A 23,852-nucleotide genomic window follows, 5' to 3' on the forward strand; every position below is an offset into this window, starting at 1 on the left:
CCTCCACCACTACCCCCAGACAGCCCCTCAGGTCCTGACACCACCCACCAGCCCCCTCACCTCCTCCACTACCCTAGGCAGCCCCTCAGGTCCTGACACCATCCACCAGCCCCCTTCACCTCTGACACATGTCATGGTCTGTTGTTCAACGTGTGACATGCATGCATGCATTTGTGTACGTGACAGTTCATACTCACCAATGCGCCAGATATCGCCATATTTTGTCAATGCCAGGGCCCGATAAAGTGGTGACTGGTGGTAAATGCGGCTGTCATGTGTGCTGCCAGGAAAATTGCCATTGATTTGCATGACCACTCCATTTGTGTCACAGACGACCTGCGCGTTGATGGAATGCCTGTGTTTGCGATTGTGGGATGTGTGCTCCCTCAATCCTGTTCTGGATAAGTTGCAGAGGGCGGAGAGTAGAGGCAGGAAGATTTAGATAGAGGCTGTTACAATAGTCCAGCTTATAGGGAACCAGGGCTCTGGAGACCGTGAGCTTCTGGGGGAAGGAGAGGAAAGGAAGAATACCTCTGAGGAGGTGTAGTTGGTAGTGTGACTTCTTAGAGCCGTCAGAGATGTGAGGAGAGAAGGAGAGTGTGGAGTCGAAGATGACCCAGAGGTTTTTAACCATGCAGGTGGGAGCAGGAAGAGGGCCAAGAGAGGCCGGCCAGAGAGCTGCAGGGAGTGGGTGTGCCAACGAGTAAAATCTCAGTCTTACTGACATTGAGGCAGAGGTCATTGGTGGCAGACCACTTCGGGATAGCAGACAGTCAGAGATGAGGGAAGGGGAAGAGGAAGCCGAGGGTAGCCTGAAAATGAGCTGGGTATCATCCGCATAGCACTGAAAGTTGGGGCAGAGAGCGTCGATGCGGTGGGCTAAGAGTGCCAGGTATTGGTTGAGTGCTAGCAAGAAGCTGACAGTGAAGGCTCAGAAAGAGTTTAGAGAAGTTCAGAGTTGAGGTGCAGGTTGATACACAAGCATTGAGTAAAGGGCGAAGGATTATCTGGAGTGGCCACTCATGACAGTGAGGAGAGTGAACAGGAGAAACCTGAGGAAGGGAGTGTTGAAGCCAGTAAGGAGAGTGAGCGGGGAAAGTTTCAGGAAGAGAGGAATGAGAGACAGGAGGAAACTTTAACAAAGAGGTTAAAGTGCTTGAGAAGTGCAAGGAAGGTAAGAGTAGAGTGTAAGAGTAGAGTGTAGGAGTGGCAAACATGAGGTGGGCGGAAGAACCAGCATTGGGCAAGCAATCAAGTAGGGAAGAGAGGACAGGCTGGTGGCATAAAATCGAAAAGCATTCAACTAAGAGATAGAGTCAGTGTAGTTGGCTGCCCTCAGCAAACTTGCCTGACTTTTCTTCCTTCTACTGCAGCCTCCGGTCTGGCCTTCATTCTTTTGCTTGGCAGCAGTGGACAGACTTCCGTGGAAAGTCCCAACTAGTAGAGAGGTCACCCCGTTTACCTCAAGCACCAAGAAGGAAAAAGAAGGACCAAGTCAAGAAAAACAAGGAACCGGGAGACGTCCCCTTGAGACTACGTCTGGGAGGTGGTTTCACAATAACCCTGGAGTGGCACAAGTGGCACAAGAACCAAGACCTCATCAAAACCCATAGACTCTGTACAGAGACTTTGTTGAATGATCTCACCCAGGAAGGGAACCGGGGAGAATCCTAGGCTGAAGAACAGCCATCTTGAGCTTTTAGCTAAACTTGAACGTTTACTTGTATATGTCCTTCCTGTGCTTTTAGCTAAGCTTGAACTCTTAGCTCTATACGGCCTTCTTGAGCTTTTAGCTAAGCTTGAACTTTTAGTTCTATACGGCCAACCTGGGCTTTTAGCTAAACTTGAAATTGTAGTTCTATATGGCCAATCCTGGGCTTTTAGCTAAGCTTGAAATTGTAGTTCTATACGGCCAATCCTGGCCTTTTAGCTAAACTTGAAATTGTAGTTCTATACGGCCAATCCTGGGCTTTTAGCTAAGCTTGAAATTGTAGTTCTATACGGCCAATCCTGGGCTTTTAGCTAAGCTTGAAATTGTAGTTCTATAGCTAAGCTTGAAATTGTAGTTCTATATGGCCAATCCTGGGCTTTTAGCTAAGCTTGAAATTGTAGTTCTATATGGCCAATGCTGGGCTTTTAGGTGAGTTGTATTCTTCCCCCATTTATTATTTTGACACACACTGTACTGAACCCCTATGAAACCACGCTAAACTTCAGTTTTTCATCTTGTCTGACAAGTCTCATACAAATTAGAGGCCGGGTTGAATTACACATGACCTAGAAGAATACCTGGCCTCAGCAAATCTATAATTTGCTCCAATTCTCATGCAAACCAGTTTCTGAACTGGTCTTGAGAATTCAAGCGACCCTTAAGTGAATAGCCTTATGCTTCACGCACCTGTCTGCAATCTGAGTCTCTACCACCTGCCACATCAAGATGGCTGAACTAAATATTCCTCTTCTGCTGCACTTGCCAAGAGCCTGATTAAAAGGCTGAGGCTGTGACTTAAGTCTCACTTTTACAACCCAACCCAGTGACATTTTATAAGTGAGCCATGTTGTTTTCTTAATTGTAATTGATTATGTATCACACGCTTAATACGCAGAGGTTTCCAAGTGCAGACCCAGGGATCGAACCTATGTTGCTCCAGTGCTCTTGCTTTCAAGACGAGCGCGTTGCCCCTGAGCTATCTACCGAGACCTTTGCGATGTCACTGTTTCCATCGTGCCGACGTTTCTTCTGTCCAGCATTATACTACTCAAAGTGTACAGTGTATATATGTCTAGCATGCATAACCTTTCTACACATACCTTAGAGGGGTGGGTTTTAGTGCTTTTGATGGGACTTACCTTTCGTTGTGGTCCTTACCGTAAAATTGATGCTTCCATGCTGACCCACACCTTCTGAAGTGGAGGGCCTTCCCTCTCCCCTGAATGCATTGTAGGTATAAAGCTGGGAGAAGGATAGCATTGACTTTAAAACTCTCTGTTCAACATGCAGTGTGTATTCTGGACCAACTCGACCGACCACCACCAGACCGGTGCGTACTGCCTGCTTCAACCGCCTGGCTATCCCCAGGTTCAAGCATTCCAAAGCTTGAGGCTCCAACTTCCCTGTCACCACAGCCACACTCTGGAACTCGCTCCTTTACTTTACTTTACTTTACTTTATACATTTGTACCGCGCACCTATGGACCCGGAGGCTTATGGGCACAAGACTAACAAACACAACCTAAGGAAAACCAGTAAGAGGACAGAGGGTCTTAGCTGCATACCCTAAAGGTGCAAAACTATCTGAAGAGCAGAGTCTTACATTTCTTCTTGAAAATATCTCTAAGATCTGCTGGGATTGCATTCCATGCTTTGGGGGCTGCGGCCAAGATGGCGCACTTAGTAACTTGTGAGAGCTCACATCGAGGCGCCTTCAGCAGATGCGTGTCATTTGATCTAGGAGTTCTGGCCTTCGCATTCTTTAACAATGCCTCAATGAAAAAGGCAGGACTTGAGCCCACTAGGCCTTCATGCGAGATTGCAAGGAGACAACACTCGATCCAATGTAATTCCCTCCGTGCTTTAGCAACGTGGTCTCTCCGTTCCAGTCCAGCAATCACTCTCACAGCACTAGGTTTGCATTGCCTGACGTCTGGCACACAACTTCTTAATTTATTTATTTGTTTGCATTTTTAAGGCGCTCACACAGCCTGAGGCGCTGTTACAGGAATAGGTCTTCGTTGCGTATTGATAACGCGCTTAACACCCAGAGGTTTCTACGCGCGGAACCGGGGATCGAAGATGTGTTGCTTCATGTCGTCTTGCTTCCATGGAGAGCACGTTGCCACTGAGCTATCCTCCCGAGCCTTAATACCCTGCACGTGCACGCTCTAAATGCTCAAAAGGCCTAGTAGGACCACCTCGCTCTCTCATTGTTACATTTGCCTTTCATTCCCATGCTCCCTTCCTGTTGCCCTGTGGGCGCTTTGAAACGCAATTTACTTGATGTATGAGCGCCTTACAAATGCACAATAAATAAATAAAATAACTAATAGGTTTCTACAATAGTCAATCTAGGACCCTAAATAGCTCTAGCTATTGTCTCACAGGTTACCATGGAAATGTAGGGATGAATGTGTGCTAACAGCGTCATATATTATATGCTGAAATTCCATTGGGCGTTCATAGTTACGTTTTGGTCCAAATGAATTCCCAATGTTTTAACTTTCTTTTTAGTTTCTAGGTCACAACCTGCCACCAGAAACATCTTATAATCAGCTCCAAGCTTTTTTGGTGCTGTTCCCACCACCAACAATTCGGTATTTTCCTTATTCAGAGCAAGACCAGTTTCCATCATCCAGACATGACTAATATCATACTCATCAAACAGCCTTTTCGTTCCCTGCTCATATTCACCAGAGAGTGGGATGACACATGGGGCCTCATTACGACTTTGGCGGTAGCCATGTGCTATTGGCGGCATGGCAGCCACCGAAATCGTGTCTGGGATCCCAGAATGGGGAATTACCGGGCCATTCCGAGTTTGGAGGGCCCGGTAATTCCTCCCTCCAGGAACCCGGGCCCGGACCTTCCCCATTCCCATCTGAGCCCCCAGAGGGCTCAATGGGAATGGGAGAGGGTGCAAACAACAGGCCAATTACGAGCGGCCCGTTGTTTGCTCCCTCTTCCCCTCCCGGGACCCGGTTAGGACGCCTGGTTTGACCAGGCGTTGCTTACCGGAACCCGCGAGGGGAGCTTGTAATGAGGCGGAACGGGTTGAATGGGCCCGCCTCCTTTAGCGGAGCCCGTTAACCCGTTCCGCCTCCGTCGTAATGAGGCCCATTGGGTGTGTCATCAGCATAATTTGCAAATCCAATATCGTTTTCTTCCAGCAGAGTCAAAAGTGGGACAGAAAAAACATTGTAGAGGGAGGGAGATAAACATGCTCCTTGGGGGACTCCACACTGCGACAATGTGGGCTCTGCTTCAGTTATATCACTAGAGACCCTACATAGCCTGTTTCTTAAAAATGACCCAATCCAGCCTGCCGCTCCATCCGAAAAAGCAGCCTCTTCCTTCAACCTGGTGATAAGCCAAGCGTGATCCACCAGGTTGAAGGCTGCGGATAGATCCAATAGCATAAGGAGGGCTGTCTGTCCCTTGTCCATGACGCATACAAGGCTGGACTTTAAATCAAGCAATGCTGTTTCCGTGCCGTGTCCCTCTCTAAAACCAGATTGCCTTTTATGTAAAATATTATCATTGTTAAAATACTTTAAAATCTGAAGATAGGCCACACGGTCTAAACGCTTTAATAAGAAAGGAATATTTGTAATAGGCCTGTAATTGGTCGGCTCAAAAGGGCAGAGACCCGCCTTTTTCAGCAAAGGTGTGATCCGTGCACTTTTAATCTCCTCAGGAACATGATATTCTGTGGAAGTATCATTGACACATTTATTTAAGGTTCCAATTGACAGAGGAGTACATGCTTTAATAGTGTCAGCTGGACAGGAGTCCCCTTTACCATTTGCAGGCTTCAATTTATCAATAACGCCCAACAGTTGGGCCTCTGTAACTGAGCGAAAGTTCAATTGAGACACAGAAATTCTTCGTGTAGTGCTTTTCGCCACTGGCTCTGCATGATCCACCATTTTCCTCTTAGCCTCAATATTTTGTTTAATCCTGTCAAGCTTGCTCAAGAGGGATAAGCAGCACTCTGCTTCTTCTATGGGTCCATCCCGGTCACCTGGACCCAGGTCTTCCAGGTCCTTCAACATCTTAAAGAATTCTTTGGACTCATGCCGAGCCTCTTGAATCCTAAGATCAAACATGGTTTTCCTGGCCTCAATAAAGCCAGGTTTGAACACTTTGGAGGGTTTATCATAATTGTCCCTAACCTTCTTATCTGTAGATGATTTCCACGCGTAAACGTTTGTATTTTCTGCAGCTTTTAACTTTTGCAGGTCTTGTGGGAACCACATGTTAACTTTTCTAATTGATACCAGTCTAGTTCTTAGTGGTGCTAAGGAATTAGCTGCCTTCCGCGTCATCTCCTGGACAGTTTTAACAATGTAATCAACGGAGTACTGACTCCAAACCTCTGCTACTAGAGGTAGTAACCACTCCTCCATAGCTGACATCGATAGTTTCTCATATTTCTAGAGGTTTTCATACATTTTTTCATTACCTCAGTCCTTATCAGTCGCCTGCAAGATACATTAATTTGTATAAAAAAGTGATCGGACCCTGGAGATGGGTAAACTATGACGTCACTGGTATTAACGTTGTGGGAGGCCCCCCAATAGAATATATTCCCCTTGGAGTGAGTTGGTACGTCCACCAGTTGCACAAAGCCTGAATTACTCAGAGAGCTCTCAAGGCTTTTTGCAGACACGTCATTTTTACAACCCAATCATAGATTCATATCTCCCATTACCATGACCTTGGAATTCGGTTTTAGCAATAGTAACAATACGTTGCTTGATCACTGTGCAAAATTATGCGCAATCACTAGGGGTCTGTATATCAGGATAATATTTATGGTATTTTCCAGATTTGTCCTGGATTTGACATGGAGCAGCTCACAGCCCTGTATACATGGAGTATTCACCTCCCAAACTTTCAAGTTTGCCTTGCAAATAATAGCCACTCCTCCCCCTTTTCTCTATAATCTATCTTATCGGGAAAAATTATAGCCCGTAGGAATGGCTAGCGCTAGCATTGGACCCGCAGCACTAAATAACCAAGTTTCTGTTAGTGCCTATATATTCAAGTCATGACCGGTTACATAAGAAGCAACGTCAGTTGCATGCTTAATGAGGGAGCTGGTATTTAGAAGCATGATTTTTAAGGATGTCTTCAAAGCCTTTTGTGGACATTTTACTCCACCAGTTTCCTCTATGCCGGAACCCGCATAAGTGTTTGGAACAATTATATCATGAAGTAAAATCAGGAGCTCCTAGACTCATAGGAATCTGCAGAAAGACACACATCCTTACGAGTATTGCCGGGAAGAACAGTTACTCTATTCTCGGTACCCTCAATAGTCAAAATAGGAGTTGGAGGGCTGGAACAACCCCTCCGCCCAACAGAATTGGACCTTGCACCCCCCAAATCTTCCTTTAGTACTTCAGTCGGACCATGTTTAGATGGACTACCTAAAGAGGCCGCCTCCTTAAGATAGCCTAATATAATATCTGGGCGCCTCAGTACTTTAGCAGTATTATGTGTATACTGAATATTAATTGGGGCCAGTAAATGCAATTTAACCACAGTGATAGCATCCAACCGGTGCATGTTAGCTAAATAAAATGTGCTTACCAGTAAGTAGTGTCTAACCAAACACACCTGGATGCGTCACAGACCGGCACAGACTGGGCTTGGTGCCGCGTGCCGGTTTGCAATCAAATAGGGTCCCCGGACTACAATACTCAAGGGAATTGTAGTTCGATCGTGGCACTCTTTTCAAATATTATGCAACACACAGTAATGTTTTACACACAATCAGGCACCATGCGTTCGATAAAAATCGAATCTAGACAGCAATTATGTTTCAAAGTGGCAACCCTGAGAGCTGAACCCTCATAACAGACTATTCCGGAAATACCAGTTCAAGTAATGCCATTCATCACCTGACTATGACTCTTTCATCACCTGGGGATGACCAACCCTTGCATCCTGCATATATGTGTGTCTATCCTGTAACTAGCGCCGAGACGCTTCTGGGTTATGTGCGCTCCTATAAATGAATAAATAAAAGAAAATAAACGACAGCATAATTCATTATGATTTTGCTGCTCTATCTACCAACCAATGCCTACTTTTGGGCTCCCAACTACAGCTGGCAACCCTTAAGAAGAGATTTATAAGGTTTGGGTGGCGATCACTGCACCATCAAGTTTCCTCATTTTAAAATTCCCTCTTGCCCCTGCTCAGACTCGGCCTGGAGAGCCTTAGTTTCAGGAAGTAACAGAAATCCCATCCGTGTTGCATGAATGTAAGACTTTTACAGCAGTCCTGCAATGCCCGGTGCTGTTCTGACCCGTCTTGAAGTCCTCCAAGCACTCCCTCCGAGCTGGCGACTCTGGACCTTCGATGCGTTATTGCGGTGCGTACCCAGGTATAAGAGACGCAGAAAGAAAAGGCAGTGCTGGACGCCTAAATCATCATGGACGAAAACTGCGCAAAGGTTTCCAAAACCGCTTTACCCACCAATTCAAACCTGTTTGGGAAAGTTTTGTATGTATGTATGGAGTTCAAAATTACACGGAGTAGTGCAAAAACTGCTTGAAGGAAGGTTTGATACCGAACATGCGTGATAAGTTGGTGGTGGGGCGGGGGCGCAGTTACACACAAAGTAGGGACAAAATCTGCCCAGCAGTCATTTAAAAAAAATAATAACAAAACAACTAAAAAACAGAAAGTAGGCCCCTAGAAATGTGTTAGTGTTTTTTGGTTTGATTTACAAACAGTTTGCAAACACAAATTCAAATCAGTATCCAGATTGAACATTCTGGAAATTCCCGAAAGTGTTCTGTTAGGAGCTAGGTGAAGTCTAGGTTAAATGTCTCTATTTTTAGGACTTAGGTTGTTCTCCTGTTTTCACTGTGTTTTTTTAATCAATGTATCAATTATATACTGTCCTCGTATTTTTACTGTTTTATGTAATCAAGTGCAATCAAGATTCCTGTGCATTGTGCAATTTGCATATTTACTAAATTAAACTAAGCTTAAGTCTGGCAGCCATTTGGGCGTGAAAACTCAGAGCAACCTATAGAAGTATCCTTGAGCAAGAAAGACTCCAAAGTGATAGGATAAGGTTCTTTGAGTAAAATATAAGTAGCAAAATGTAGCCACCGAGTCATTTGCAAACCTAATGAGATTGGTTTGTGGAAAAACTGGAGGAAATCCGCACTGAACGTTCTTGTATTTGTTTGGAGTTTCTGTCTATTTTTAATGCACGTGTTAAATATACATTAAGATTTTTCAAACGTTATAAATAGCATTCATTGCAACTAAGCTACACAGTATTGAGCCAATTTACACTTTGAAATGCTAAATCCCAACAGCTTGCCTTGTGTATGTTTTCTGTACCCATTTTCAGTGGCGTGTTAAAAGTACACAAGGCTACCCTTTTCGTCAATGGACATTACTCACTTTGCAAAATCTCTCTATATAAAACCTATAATCTGTTTGTTTGTTTGTTCCTCATACAATTCCACACCGTTCTACCAATCTGAAACATCAAGGTGGTCGTTGACGGACTGGACAAAGCGAATTTCAAGCATCTGTACACGAGGAACTGAACCTCGGGGACCTTGAAAACTATGTTTCAAGAACCTAGGATGCACCGTTGCTGAGATGTTTGCACCACAATGCACCGCAAACCTCAATGTGGTTATAGAAGGACTGGACAAAGCTCATTTTAACCGTCTCGATGCCAGGACCAAAATGTGCAGGCTCAAAAACCACGCTTCAAGGCCCTCGGATGCACTGTTTCTGAGATATCGGCAGTGCAAGATACTGCACCGCGCCAGAGTGAGGTGACAGGTAGGGAGAGCGCACAGAATATCCCATTATACTGCAGCACGCCAACTCTCGCCTCACCTCCACGTCTGCTCCGTGACTTTCCACAATTGATGAGAGTGTTATCATGTCTGCCTACAGAACCCGGCGAAGTAGGGGCACTTTTTGCTAGTAATATATATTGTACATTTACTGAAAACAACATTAAACTCAGACATATCATAAAGGACAACATGCCCTATATGAATACCAGGCCATATACTTGGGATATGACTAAAATATTCAATTTGATAAATATCTGATAATTATCTTGTGTGATGACTTACATGTACATTGTGAGCTATACATATGCGTATTGAGCAAGCCGGGCTGCTATGCATTATTAGTTTCTGTGTCACTGCTACGGAGGCAGCGTGGAAAACTACACACTTAGTAATTCTATAGGTGAATTATGCAATGCATCTATATCAAGCTTTACTTAAAACAGCTGTGCAACTATAACGCAAACGCTTCCCTAAAAGGTATGGGTACAGCACAAAATAGGTCATTATGTGAAGCTATAAGTACAGGCCATATAGGAAGAACTTTAACTGCTGCGCAGTTATGCAATCCTATGAAGAATGGAGGCGCATACCCGCCCTCAGCACTTAAGTGGGGTTGTGATAGTTATGTTATGCTAACAGGCTTTCATACTGAGCAAGATCACCCCTGTGGTAGTCTCAGAGCACCTAGGCTTGCCCGTGGAGTGGCGTACTGAGCGCGCGCCACGCGTATGGAGACCTCGGTCTGCTGGAAGAACGATACGCGCACGGGAAAGTCAGCAAAAGATGCTAATTGGGTTCAGGGTGATCGGATAAAAAATATGTGGAAGGCAAATGCATCGATTTCTTTTTTCTATAGGTTTACTTTGCCACATATATATGCAGGGAGAGACCCCCGCACCCTCCCCTCCTTAACCCCCCCTCCATTCATTATTTCCCTAAACCCACGCGGCGACATATATATGCAGCAAAATCTGTTGCGAAAATGGCGGCAAATTCTTCTTTGACCAAACGTACTGCGGCAAAACCTCCCATTCCCTGCTAATTGCAAGTTAGGCCGCAGGTAAAGCAGAAGACATGACGTTTCCTTCACCTGTCGCGTAAACGTGTACATCTTCGGGGCGCCCCTCAAGATATCGATTTCTTTGATTCATTTGTTGGAGTTTTGGAATGGGCTGTGTTTTGAATCTCTTTCTGGAAAGCAGAGAGAGTTGGTGGGAAAAACACGAGGTGGGTCAGGGCATGGGTGAAATTTTAGGGGGGTTAAGTGTGTTTGTCCCCCCCAACTTTTGTGGCAGTCATTTGGCAGGGGCCCCTTTCATTTAGATTTCATGTCCCCCCCAACATTTTCAGCAAAGTTACGCCACTGGGTCAGGGGCCGCTCCTCATCCTGACAGGGAGTGGAAGAGAAGAGGTGGGCAGTCAGGAACCTTCTCATCCATACCTGAAGTCTGCATTCAAGACCCTGATTGAGATTGGGTTGGGGCAAGGCTAAGAAGGCCGGAAGAGAAACCTCACAGGCTCGGCCCACTACCCTACCTTATCCCTGCCGAATATTGCCTGACCCCAACCCACCATCTACATTTTGGTGGTAAAATTCAAGAACAAAAACTGAGCAAAATAAATTCGAACAGTTTTTGGTCAAGCCCAAAACAAAGAAAAGTAGCTTTCTGTGGGGTGAAGAATAACAGTGTGGGTTCAGCAAACAGCTAAAAACCCATCTATTCAAAAATCGCTCGTCAAATGGATCCCCCTCCAAGAAAGTCATGGGGCCTCATTACGACCCTGGCGCTAAGGGGTTAACGGCGCCGTAAAAGGCTGCGGCGCCGTTAACCCCTTAGCGCCTAATTACGAGGTCCCTTTGAGGCTCCCGACCTTAACGGCTGGTCTGGACCAGCCGTTAAAGTAGGGACCCGCAAAGGGACATTGAAGGTAATTACGGTACCGTAATTTGTGGCACCATAATTACCGCCTTCCCCATTCCCATTGAGCCCTATGGGGCAAAAATGGGAATGGGGAAGGGCCAATGGTGAATTACTGCCCCGCCAACCTTGGAATGGGGTGGTAATTCCCCATTGCACCATGGCGGACTCGTTACAATACCGGCAGCAACCATGCTGCTAATAGCGCCATTGGTTACAGCTGGTGTTGTAATGAGGGCCCATGGTCTCTCCCAACCCTGAACATTCGGGCACCCTTCTCTGGCAGCCATGATGAACTGGGCCAGCCAGGGCTTAGAGTGCTCTGCTGCTTAACCCGAAACAATCCAAGACCCCGAAGAGACTGCTGTACGGAGGCACGCTTCGAACCTTTCCCCCTCGCCCATCCTGAGTACGAACCCACCCACGGAGCTGATCGCATGCCAGCCATTGGATGGAACTGAGGAGGATCTGGAACTCTCCAATTCTCGGGGATACCGCGGGTGTTATCGGGAACTGTTTGCCCTTCTCTATACTTGCCCTCCCTTAAGCTCCTTCCTTGCGCCCCCCACCCCCCGCGCTTTCTTGGTAGTGCTACAAAATGGATGCTGTCGCAGAGACTCCTTTAAAAATCAACAATAAATTAAGTGCAGTCACAGGAACAGGAGTGATGGAAATTAAGGGCCTAATTCATGGAACTTTTAGCGAGGTGCAAAGTGACTTTGCACTGGTGCAAATGGACTTTGCACTGCCACCAAACACCCTGATTCACAGAGCGGTGCAAAGTCTACTTTCCAACCGTACGCTTTGCACCATGATTTAGGCCCATTTAGCGGTGCAAAAAGTACTTGTGCAGTGCAAAGTGACTTTGCAACATTGCAAAGTCACAGTGCAAAGTCACTTTGCGCCACGCTAAAATTCCTATGAATTAGGCCCTTAAAAGTCACTTTGCACTGCGCTAAAAGTCCCATGAATTGGGCTCTAAATATTAATTTAAAAAAATGCACATCACACACAGTAGTTCACTAATGATGTGAAACCGGCAGATACAAGGAGAGGCTGCAGTCTCCCGCAGATACGGGGACAGGGACAGGCTGCAGTCTCCCGCAGATACGGGGACAGGGACAGGCTGCAGTCTCCCGCAGATACGGGGACAGGGAGAGGCTGCAGTCTCCCGCAGATACGGGGACAGGGAGAGGCTGCAGTCAGTCTCCCGCAGATACGGGGACAGGGACAGGCTGCAGTCTCCCGCAGATACGGGGACAGGGAGAGGCTGCAGTCTCCCGCAGATACGATCAACCATAGAGGCCTTTGCCTAGTTGCCTGCTGGAGAGTCCATCATGAGATTAGCGGGGGCACTAGACTAACTGGCACCACAGTAGACGGTTTCACCACTAGGGGCACAGGCCTAATTCAGCCATATATCACAGTAGCTGTCTGTGCAAATATGAGTAATGATTGCAGTGGTCTGAGCCCAGCCTCTGTGGGTGGCCTGTATCCGCTAGTGTCGTGTATGAACCGTGCCCTATTTCCCCCAGATTTGGGAACCCGCAATGTTTGCCGCCTCAGATACTGAATTCAGGGAAGCGACACACAACACTACACCCGCAGTGATCATCTGTCCCCGGCGCTCGCGGATGAACTCCTGAGCTTGGAAGACCTCGGCTCTGGTGTATCTTTGTTTTGCATGCACGCACATTAGTCAAAGACACAGGCACAGCAGTGAGTGAATGGTCAGGAGTGACCATTGTCCCCTAAGAGTTGTGGGTGAATAAATATGGGAGTTCAGCCTAAAGCAGAATGCTGTGTGAAATAATGACTTCAAGCAAGTGTTCATATATGGCATGTTCTTTTACTGTGTTTCTTACAGTCTTGATAGTAAGTTTAAAACCCAGACTATTTTTTTTTAAAGATAACATTACTTTGCATGCTGGTAATTGTAGGCTTCCATTCAGGTGTGGAAAATAAAGCTAACATCATGCTTCTTTTGCTCGAAAGACTAATGTAAATGCTATATGCTGTTAGGATGCTGTATCATGTGAGTTGTGCACGGGATCTCGATGAGCGCCGTATTATTTTACTTTAGTTCTACCTTTGTACACGTTTCTAACCCTAACACTGGACTGACATGGCCTCAACTCTAGCCCCACCAACCTGCACCCTGCCATGGCTGCACTGTTATTCTGCACACCGCTAATTTAATAAATACCAAAGGAAATTCTATTGTGCGACAACGAGAGAGTAAGGTTTCCCGGACAGTGTCGGCTCTCTCTTGGAAAGGAGAGCCTGCGTGTCTCTGTCAAAATGAACTAGGGAGGTTGGGAAGAGATAGAGGTGACAATGCTTTATAGTGCTTAATGGCAGATCCCTCGGCACCTAAGCACTGTAATAACATGTATTATTCGCCAACGTGAAGAAACTCAGTGCATAGATACCACCATCATCGATCATAAATAACACCGTAACTCATGGAGGCCTGCAACATGCCTGTAAAAGCCTGGAAATCACCTTCTTATTACAGGCTGGCTGTGACACCACAACTGACCAGCAACAAGACAATGACATCACACCTGCTCCGTAATCAGTCGTTACGCTTTGGCTTTCATGTTACAACCGGAGCTTGCCAAGAGAATTCCAGCTGACAGTGCAGCACTTCATGAAAGCCCTGCAGAGCTTTTCAAATTCCTGGCTTGTAAAATAGTTCTCTGTGACTCTTTGCAGCCACCGTTTATGCGTGCACTGCGGGACTTTAACACACACGAGCAAGAATCTGCACGAATTGTAAAGCACACAATGAAAACTTGTGTTGATTCTTTTTATGAAACTGCTTAAACTATTTATCTGCAACACATTAAAACCTGCATATTACATTTTTTTTAAAAATCGAAGCAGATTTTACATTTTAGCAAGGTGCCAGATATTGAAGGGGATGACAGTGAGAGGCCATGTATTATAAAGAATAAAATAAGCCCTACCGTACACAGAGAGGACATTGCACATTAATTCAGGGTCCAGTGAGCTTCAGCCTTGTTCCTCTGTTTGGTCACAGAACTCCTCGGTGACTTGCAGTATCCTTACAACACACAGTAAACGGGCCCTGCAACCCATTTAACAACTTTTGAAAGAAGACAACTTCCCCGATTCGTCCTCTTTGAGTTTATTTGGGAGGCGCGTCTGGGGTTCCGTGTCGCTGTGGTGTGCCAATATTGCAAGTCGTACAGCCTGTCCCCCAGTTCCTCTTGCATCCATGTGTCCTAATGGCTCCGGTCTGTGTTCTCGTAGGATACCTTGTGTTTTCTGGCCACACCGTCATGTTACTCACTGCCTGCTCACTGCTTTCCAGTGCCTTCCATGCTTAGTATCTACGGCGTTTACTTCTGTTTAATATTTGTCGTTTGGAGGATTTAAACCTTCAAACGGTTTACAGTTTCATTTATAAAGAGCATTCTCTCGCTTTCTTTGCCTGTTTCTAAAAGTGCTCTGTGCTATAGAGATAGATTAAAAAAAATACATATAGAAAAACATATGTCTATTATTCTTGATATTTAGGTGTGCTTTATATATGAATATTTATTTATTTCCCGGGAGGATAGCTCAGGGGGAAAGTGCGCGCCTTGGAAGCAACACATGTTCGATCCCCGAGTCTGCGCTGAGAAACCTCTGGGTATTAAGCGCATTATAAATATGCAACTAAGACGTATTCCTGTAACAGCGCCTCGATGCCCCCGGGCTGTGTGAGCGCTTTAAAAATGCAAATAAAAACATACCTGGATATATATTTGCCCATATTTTTATTGCATAAAGCTAATTTCACAATTTTTTAATTCTTATTTTTGCATATTTTTATAAATCTCTGTATAGGTTGGCCGGCTCGCTCCCGCTGGATACTGCTTTTTTTTGCCAAGCACGTCACTGCTGTGACTGCTTCGATAATATGTCTTAACTTCAATAGTTATTTACCCATCTCCATGGGCCCTAGTTGTATCAAGCGTCCGGGGTCCTTCTTAGAACTCAGCCTGTGGCCCTAACATGCGCAGAGAGTCCAAAGCAGGCCCTTTAACCCTTTGTGCTGTCCAGGCCAGGACACAGGTATCTCTTGCATGGTAAGCAGAGGCTGTAGCTGGGTCCTCCCGATTTATAGGCTCATTATAGTATCCCCATGTGGCCCCTCGCACTGGGGCTCACTAGCAAGTGACCACCCGCCATTCGGCATTTCCTGCACAGTCTACACTATGTGGCATTCATTGGTGTGATGTCATTGGAGACATAGGAGGAAAAGCAGTATTTTACTAAATAAGTGACGCTTAACATCTGTTGGGACATGTCTTCTTCTCCTGTGATTTTAGTGATTGTATGTATGTTCTGTTCTGTAGATAATTTGATGTGATTATATGAAAGATTTGATATGATCTGTGATATATTCTTATGTGTTTGATATATTGAAATGTTTTAATATATTTTGAACGTTTTGTGAAAAGATTTATACTGAAGCACAACAAATAAATAATTATGTGGCATTTATGTGTGAGGAAATAGCTTGGATCTCAGATTGCCATCACATATAATCAGCGTTCTGCACACAGACTCACATCATCTGTGCTTTCACCCGAGTCCCTAGGGTTTGCCCTAAAAAAGCACCCTCGCCCTCGAAACACGGTAAATGGTCTTCTGCCTTTAAATACGAGCAAATCCTTGTATGTTGGCTTCTTCAAGACAATCTCGGGCCTATGCCGCGACCGTACTGGTGAGGTCAGAGCTCAACACCCAGGAAATGATGACTTCGCCTCGGGAGGATAGCTCAGGGCCAACGTGCTCGCCTTGGTAGCACGATAACAGAAAACACTGGTTCGATCCCTGGGTCCGTGCTCAGAAAGCTCTGGGTATAAAGCGCGTTATAAATAACAAATGACAATTACTTCTCTTTAGGCATGGCTGCGTGCTTAGGATAACCTTGCAACCCCCATAAAGGAACCCCATCCTGCTGGCAATCAAGACCAGGCCAACGTTCCTGCAGTTCAGGAAGGAACTCAAGGCCGCAGTCCTCAGTCAATACATAGGTGCCGCCACTTAGGTTTCTTGCGTTTCCGCATCACATGCCATGACCCGAGCATCTCATGCCACATACTGTTAACACCGCCTTACCTCATATGTTGCCCTCAAGGTCAGGTGTAAATAAAATAAATAGGAGAAAAGTGCACACATCTCACTTTTGGGTGGGGAGTATTTGTATATTGTTTTGGCCATTTTCGAAAAGACAACTTGATTTCACTTTTGGGTGGAGCATGAGTGACTGATGATTCCTAAAAAGCACTCACCTGCAAACTGTAAAGCCAAAACGAAGAAGCACCAGGTGTAATCCATCGCAGCGAGTGCTCGAGCAGTGAATAGTGCACTGTCTTCTAAGTGATGGCCTGATCAAAGGGGCTGCTCTGTTCCCTGATTGGTCCTTGCTACTTCCTGCTAAATCTGTCAATCACTTGGATTTTATCTAAACCAGATGCCTACTTGGGCGCAGGGAGGGAGGGCTGGCAGCTGCACTTAGTAATTGTTGTGTTGTTTTGCTCTGCCACAATATATTTGCCCACGTGCACTTCAACAGTGAAACGTGTGCACCCTCCCGCCCCCTCCCGCACTTGCTGAGCAGTATCGGTCTCTACCAGACACACACAGAGAAAGTTACTTCCTGTGAGCCTCCATCCTTACTGACCACTCGAATGCACCTTCCCTTTGCCACAGGCCTTCCTACATCACTGACCAGTTGGACTCTTATCACCCTCGACTTTCACTTCTAGCTACTGCAGAAACCTGGATCTGCCTACACAGACTCTTTTGTCTCTCTGACCTCTGTAACATCCCCCCCCATTGGACTCTTTCCTGCCCTCTTCAAACTTGCAACTGATTGAAAAAAAAAACCTGCTTGTCAGGACTGGAGCAGGTGTGGGGGTAAATGCACTCATGGTGTGCACTAAGGGTGGAAAAGGAGCCAGAAAGCATTCCACCAGGTATTCCAGGCGTGTTCTCCATCCCTTCTGTAGGACCGTGGCCCAGGGATGGAGAACAGCCCGGAAACTACACTTCCCAGCAGGCCGTCCTCCAGCCGAACCTGCGCGTGGGAAGACCGCCACGCCCCCGATCGCACGAATGCGCATGCGCGAGCCGCGCCCGAGTGACGCCGCTCGCAATACTGACCGGCGAACTGGAAGGACGTGTTTCTGAGAGCTCCGGAGGCAAGCTCACGCGGGGCGTTTCCGCCCAACGCCTGCAAGACCCCAGGCCCCGCGTACAAAACCAAAGATAAGTGTGTTACTTACCTAGCGCTGACAGCCCGTAGCATTCGAGGGGCCACGTAACAGGAGCGGTTCCTACTCCGGCCAGCCCGCGCTTGGCAGGAAACGGGAACTCACTAGGAGGGAACCCTAGATGCCTTAACATCATTAACCCTGCATGAGACTGAAACTAACCATGCCCGCTTATGTGTAGACTATAGTCGCGTGGATCCGGAGCGGCTGTTCCGCCACGCGGATAACTTCTAGCCCAGAACTCAGTCGCACATGCATTCCGCACCTTATTGACTCGATTCTTGCTTATTGCAGAGACAGGAGAAAACCAGAGAAGATCGTGGCCAACCAACACGAAAAGGGCCAGGAAAAGCCACAGACTTCTGGCAAAACGAAGCTAAGTGCTTATTTAGGTTATTTCTGGGGGAATCGCAATTGTAGCTGCATGCAGTGAATGCAGTGTTAAATCCTCGCATGCAGTAATGTGGGGAAGAGAATAAGTCGTGCATGAGTTAATGTACGATTTCTAGCAAGGCAAATACTTGTGACCAGTATTATTTGTGAAGTCTGAGAATTACTGGTGAGGGCTCCAGCACAAAGGCCCAGGGTGATTAAAGACACACACACACAGTAGAAGAGTGAGTGAAGGGTGCGAGTGTGAAAGGGCGGAGTATTCTTGGAACTGGAGCCGAGGAGCATGTGACCCTGCTATCCCCTCTTCCCCTCCACTACCTCTACCTATTTCCTTTTACCGGTGTTCCTAACTTCCCGTACCTATCCAACCAACGGACCCTAACCCTCTTTCCCCGAAGGGTCAAGGTGGCCTGTGCTGTCAATTCCCAGGTGCTAAGACCTAACGGGGAGGGAGGTGTTTTTGCTGCGTTTGTGCTGCCTCTGCGCCAAGAAGAAGCAAGCTCTGACAGAATTGCGAGCCCAAGTATTGGTCTGGTGCCCAGGCAGCACAACCATGGCGGATGTGGTAACCCTACTCCAAGAACTAAAGTCAGGCAGGATTATCAGATCTTGGCAGGGCAGGTGCATACGTTGACTGTGCAAAATCAAGCCCAGGCCACTCCCTTACCCAGAGCACCCCCGCCAGTCCCAGTCCAGGTACAGGTAGCTACAGAACCATCCTTACCTCTAGCAGCCCCGGAGCGATACCATGGTGATCCGCAAAACTTTAATCAGTTCATCATGCAATGTCAACTGCATTTTCTGACTAAGCCTGCTGTGTTCCGGACCGCCCAGGCCCGTACTGCATTTGTAATTTCCTACCTCTCCGGGGATGCGGCATCATGGGCCACACCGTTAGTCCACAAGGATGATGCCTTGCTCTACAGTTGGGACATATTCCTTGAGGAATTTGGCAAGATATTCAACCGTAGGGCTGCGTCCTTGCTGAAGGATAGGGAACTGCTAACCCTGAAACAGGGAAATAAAGACTTGGTCACCTACGTTACCGCATTTAATCGGCTGGCTATGGAAACCGATTGGCCACAGGAGAAGAGGATGGCCCTGTTCTATCAGGGGCTCAGGGAGGAGCTCAAAGATTTGGTAGCTCAAGTGGACCCCCAACCTGGGGATTGCTCAACCATGATAGATCTTGTTCTTAGGCTAGACCAAAGGCAAAGTGAACGGAGACAGGACCGGCGTCGCTGGGAGAACAAACCAGTAACGAGGTTGGATCAGCAGAAAACCACCAGGGTATCGGAGAAGGGGGCCGATGAACCCATGCAAATAGGTTCCGTACGGGGACCATTGTCCAAGGAAGAGAAGGAGAAGAGGAGAAAGGACAAGCTATGTCTTTATTGCGGTAAAGCAGGACATTTCGTACGGGAATGTCCCAACAAGCCACCTAAGGGAGGGATGTCGGGAAACGCGATAGCTCGCCCGTGAGGGTGGCAGGAGCGAGCGAAGCTAAAAACACCCCATATATGTTGGCAAATGTATACACGAATCAGACTACCCATGTAACGGTAGTAGGCAGTTTACAATGGCAAGGAAAATGTGTTTCTGTAACCTTGATGGTGGATTCTGGTGCCACAGGAAACTTTGTAGATGTCCAAATGGCTAGGAAATTGGGTCTTCCGGTAACCATGAAGACAGTACCAGAAGAGGTGAAAACTGTGGATGGTTCGCCCCTGATTTCTGGACCCGTCACGCAGCAGACAGAACCTTTGCTTTTGGAGGTTAATACCACACACCAGGAAATCCTCAGTTTCGATGTAATTGCGGCTCCGCAGTTTGGCTTCATTTTAGGGCTCACCTGGTTGCGTCTTCACAACCCAATAATCGATTGGAGTACCGGGACAGTCCAGCTGGAATCTAGCTGTTGCCAAGTTCACTGCCAGAAGACCCCGCCAGAACCCCTGGCACTTTACGTGGGAAGTAGTGCGATCGCAGGCTTGCCAACCGAGTACGAAGAGTACAGGGATGTTTTTAGCAAGGTGGCAGCCGAGACTCTGCCTCCGCACCGGCCTTTTGACTGCCGGATTGATTTAGAAGCAGGAGCAGTGCTACCCTGTAGTCGAATATACGCTCTCACCGAAGCCGAAAACAAGTATCTGAAGGACTACATAGAATCCAATCTGGCAAATGGTTTCATTAGACACTCAACGTCCCCTGTTTCTTCTCCCCTATTCTTCGTTCCCAAAAAGACCGGAGACCTGAGAACGTGTATAGACTATAGGGCCATCAATAAGATAACCATTAAAAACCGTTACCCCTTACCCCTGATACCGGTGCTGTTGGACCAGGTACGTGGATCCACCGTGTATACAAAGCTGGACCTCAGGGGGGCCTATCATCTAGTTAGAGTACGCCAAGGGGACGAATGGAAAACGGCCTTTCGGACCAAGTTCGGCCTCTACGAGTACCAGGTCATGCCGTTCGGACTGTGCAATGCTCCGGCAGCATTCCAACATTTCCTTGATGAAGTGTTACGTGGGTATTTGGATGTATTCGCAATAGTTTATATCGACGACATCTTGATATACTCTCAGAACTTAGAAGAACATCGAAAACACGTCAGAGCGGTTCTGCAAAGGCTACGCGAACACCATCTGTATGCTAAGCTCGAGAAATGTGAATTCCATCAGACCACAGTCGAGTTCCTTGGATTCGTGCTGTCTCCACAAGGGGTCACCATGGACAAGAAGAAGGTGCAGACCATCATGGATTGGCCATCTCCAAAATCGGTCAAGGACATCCAATCCGTTCTTGGCTTTGCCAACTTCTACCGTCGTTTCATAGATGGCTTCGCAAAGAAAGTGCAACCCGTTACCAGGCTTCTACGAAAAGGAGTGCCGTTTTTGTGGGATAAAAACGCCGAAGCAGGCTTTGAGGCTCTAAAGAGAGCGTTTGTCACCGCCCCTGTATTACAGCATCCAGATCCAGCTAAACCATATGTTATCGAAACCGATGCTTCCAGTTATGCTGTTGGGGCGATTCTTTCTCAAAGGGACGCAAATGGACAACTACATCCAGTCGCTTATTACTCCCGAATGCTTTTACCAGCGGAGCAAAATTACGTAATAGCCGACAAGGAGTTGTTAGCGATCAAGACAGCATTTGATGAGTGGCGTCACTACCTTCTGGGGGCCCAGCACACGGTGGCCATTTACACTGACCATCGTAATTTACAATTTTTAAAATCGGCAAAGGCCCTCAGTCCCAGGCAATTAAGGTGGGCAACGCAGTTTTCAGAATACGACTTTGTGGTGACCTATCGTCCAGGAGTAGAAAATCGGAAGGCAGATATACTCTCGCGGTACCCAGAACCAAGTCTTGACTCATTGGAATCAAGAAAAGAGGAACCCAGGCCTATGGTGGACCCAGGCCGCTTCATAGGGAGTGCAACAGTAGATACCATGTTTGACAACATTAGGACAGCAATGTCAGCTCAGGAATTGGCTCGATGGGCGATGCAAGACAAGGACCAGTCCGTAAGGGATGGATTACCATTTTATAAGACAGCGTTATTTTTACCCACAACGCCGCTTCGTCAACAAGCAATTCAATGGTGTCACGATTCCCAGTTTGTAGGCCACCCAGGAAACACAAAAACCATCGAACTGGTGAGACGTCACTTTTGGTGGCCAACCGTGTGCAAAGATGTTCGGCAGTACGTAACAGAATGTGAAGTGTGCCTGAGAAACAAAGCCGACCATCAAAAACCAGCTGGACACTTACAACCTTTACCTACGCCGTCTACTCCATGGCACACCGTGTCAATGGATTTAATAGTGGAACTACCCCAGAGTCAAGGATTCACAGCAATATTTGTTATAGTAGATTACCTTACCAAAATGGCGCATTTCATACCCTGCAAAGGAACCCCATCAGCCAGTACTCTAGCAAGCTTGTTTGCACAACATGTAATCCGTCTACATGGATTACCTTATAACATCATCTCTGATCGGGGACCACAGTTCACGTCAAGATTCTGGCAGGCATTCTGCAAGTCAGTGGGAATTGATATACGCTTATCCACTAGTTATCATCCAGAGACCGACGGTCAAACGGAGAGGCTGAACCAGACTCTGGAACAATACCTCAGATGCCTCACCCAGGGAAAAGAAGAGAATTGGGCAGATGTCATTTGGCTTGCAGAACTCGCTTACAATAATGCAATACATTCCTCTACCAAGACAACACCCTTTTATAGCCTGTATGGCTATCATCCCCGGTTTCAACCAGTACCTCAAGACCGAATACCTGAAGTACCAGCAGCAGTAGAAAAGCAAAAAAAACTAAAAGACATCTGGCAATCTGTTCAACGCAATCTGATTGCGGCCAAACAGGCTTACAAGCATCAGGCTGACAAGAAAAGACGAATTGGGCCCCCGTATCAAGTTGGGGATAAGGTGTGGCTGTCTACGCGGAATCTTCATCTGCAAGGATCACGCAAGTTCATGCCTCGTTTCATAGGGCCATTCCCGGTAGAAGCTCTAGTAGGCCCAGTTGCGGTGAAGTTAACTCTGCCCCCACGCATGAAAATACATCCTGTGTTCCATGTTGCCTTGGTGAAACCAGCCCCTGCCTTGGTAAGAACTAAAAGACCTCCACCCCTTCTTGTAGGGGGTCATCCCGAATTTGAAGTCAAAAGTATTCTAGACTCTAGTATCAGGCACAAGAAATTATATTATTTGGTGGATTGGGTAGGGTATGGCCCCGAGGAAAGGTCCTGGGAACCCGCAGAGAACATCCATGCTCCTCGACTCCTCCGGCGGTTTCATCTGAACCATCCCCTTAAACCAGGGCCTGAAGGAGGGAGGGGGAGTACTGTCAGGACTGGAGCAGGTGTGGGGGTAAATGCACTCATGGTGTGCACTAAGGGTGGAAAAGGAGCCAGAAAGCATTCCACCAGGTATTCCAGGCGTGTTCTCCATCCCTTCTGTAGGACCGTGGCCCAGGGATGGAGAACAGCCCGGAAACTACACTTCCCAGCAGGCCGTCCTCCAGCCGAACCTGCGCGTGGGAAGACCGCCACGCCCCCGATCGCACGAATGCGCATGCGCGAGCCGCGCCCGAGTGACGCCGCTCGCAATACTGACCGGCGAACTGGAAGGACGTGTTTCTGAGAGCTCCGGAGGCAAGCTCACGCGGGGCGTTTCCGCCCAACGCCTGCAAGACCCCAGGCCCCGCGTACAAAACCAAAGATAAGTGTGTTACTTACCTAGCGCTGACAGCCCGTAGCATTCGAGGGGCCACGTAACAGGAGCGGTTCCTACTCCGGCCAGCCCGCGCTTGGCAGGAAACGGGAACTCACTAGGAGGGAACCCTAGATGCCTTAACATCATTAACCCTGCATGAGACTGAAACTAACCATGCCCGCTTATGTGTAGACTATAGTCGCGTGGATCCGGAGCGGCTGTTCCGCCACGCGGATAACTTCTAGCCCAGAACTCAGTCGCACATGCATTCCGCACCTTATTGACTCGATTCTTGCTTATTGCAGAGACAGGAGAAAACCAGAGAAGATCGTGGCCAACCAACACGAAAAGGGCCAGGAAAAGCCACAGACTTCTGGCAAAACGAAGCTAAGTGCTTATTTAGGTTATTTCTGGGGGAATCGCAATTGTAGCTGCATGCAGTG

The 23,852-nt window shown here is 47.2% G+C and overlaps 1 protein-coding gene across 1 annotated transcript in view; it reads right to left on the reverse strand.

The window, feature by feature from the left end:
* LOC138458195 (immunoglobulin lambda-1 light chain-like) overlaps positions 1–16,862 on the reverse strand; it is a 198,966-nt gene extending 182,104 nt beyond the window's left edge. Inside the window, exon 1 of the mRNA XM_069607207.1 lies at positions 16,793–16,862. Coding sequence (XP_069463308.1) covers positions 16,793–16,838 — 46 coding nt within the window. The 5' untranslated portion in view covers positions 16,839–16,862. The remainder of the gene's footprint in view (positions 1–16,792) is intronic.
* Between the last annotated feature and the right edge of the window lie 6,990 nt (positions 16,863–23,852).

The sequence above is a fragment of the Ambystoma mexicanum genome, chromosome 1p (genome assembly GCF_040938575.1).
Source record: "Ambystoma mexicanum isolate Mex_15411 chromosome 1p, UKY_AmexF1_1, whole genome shotgun sequence".
NCBI lineage: Eukaryota > Metazoa > Chordata > Amphibia > Caudata > Ambystomatidae > Ambystoma > Ambystoma mexicanum.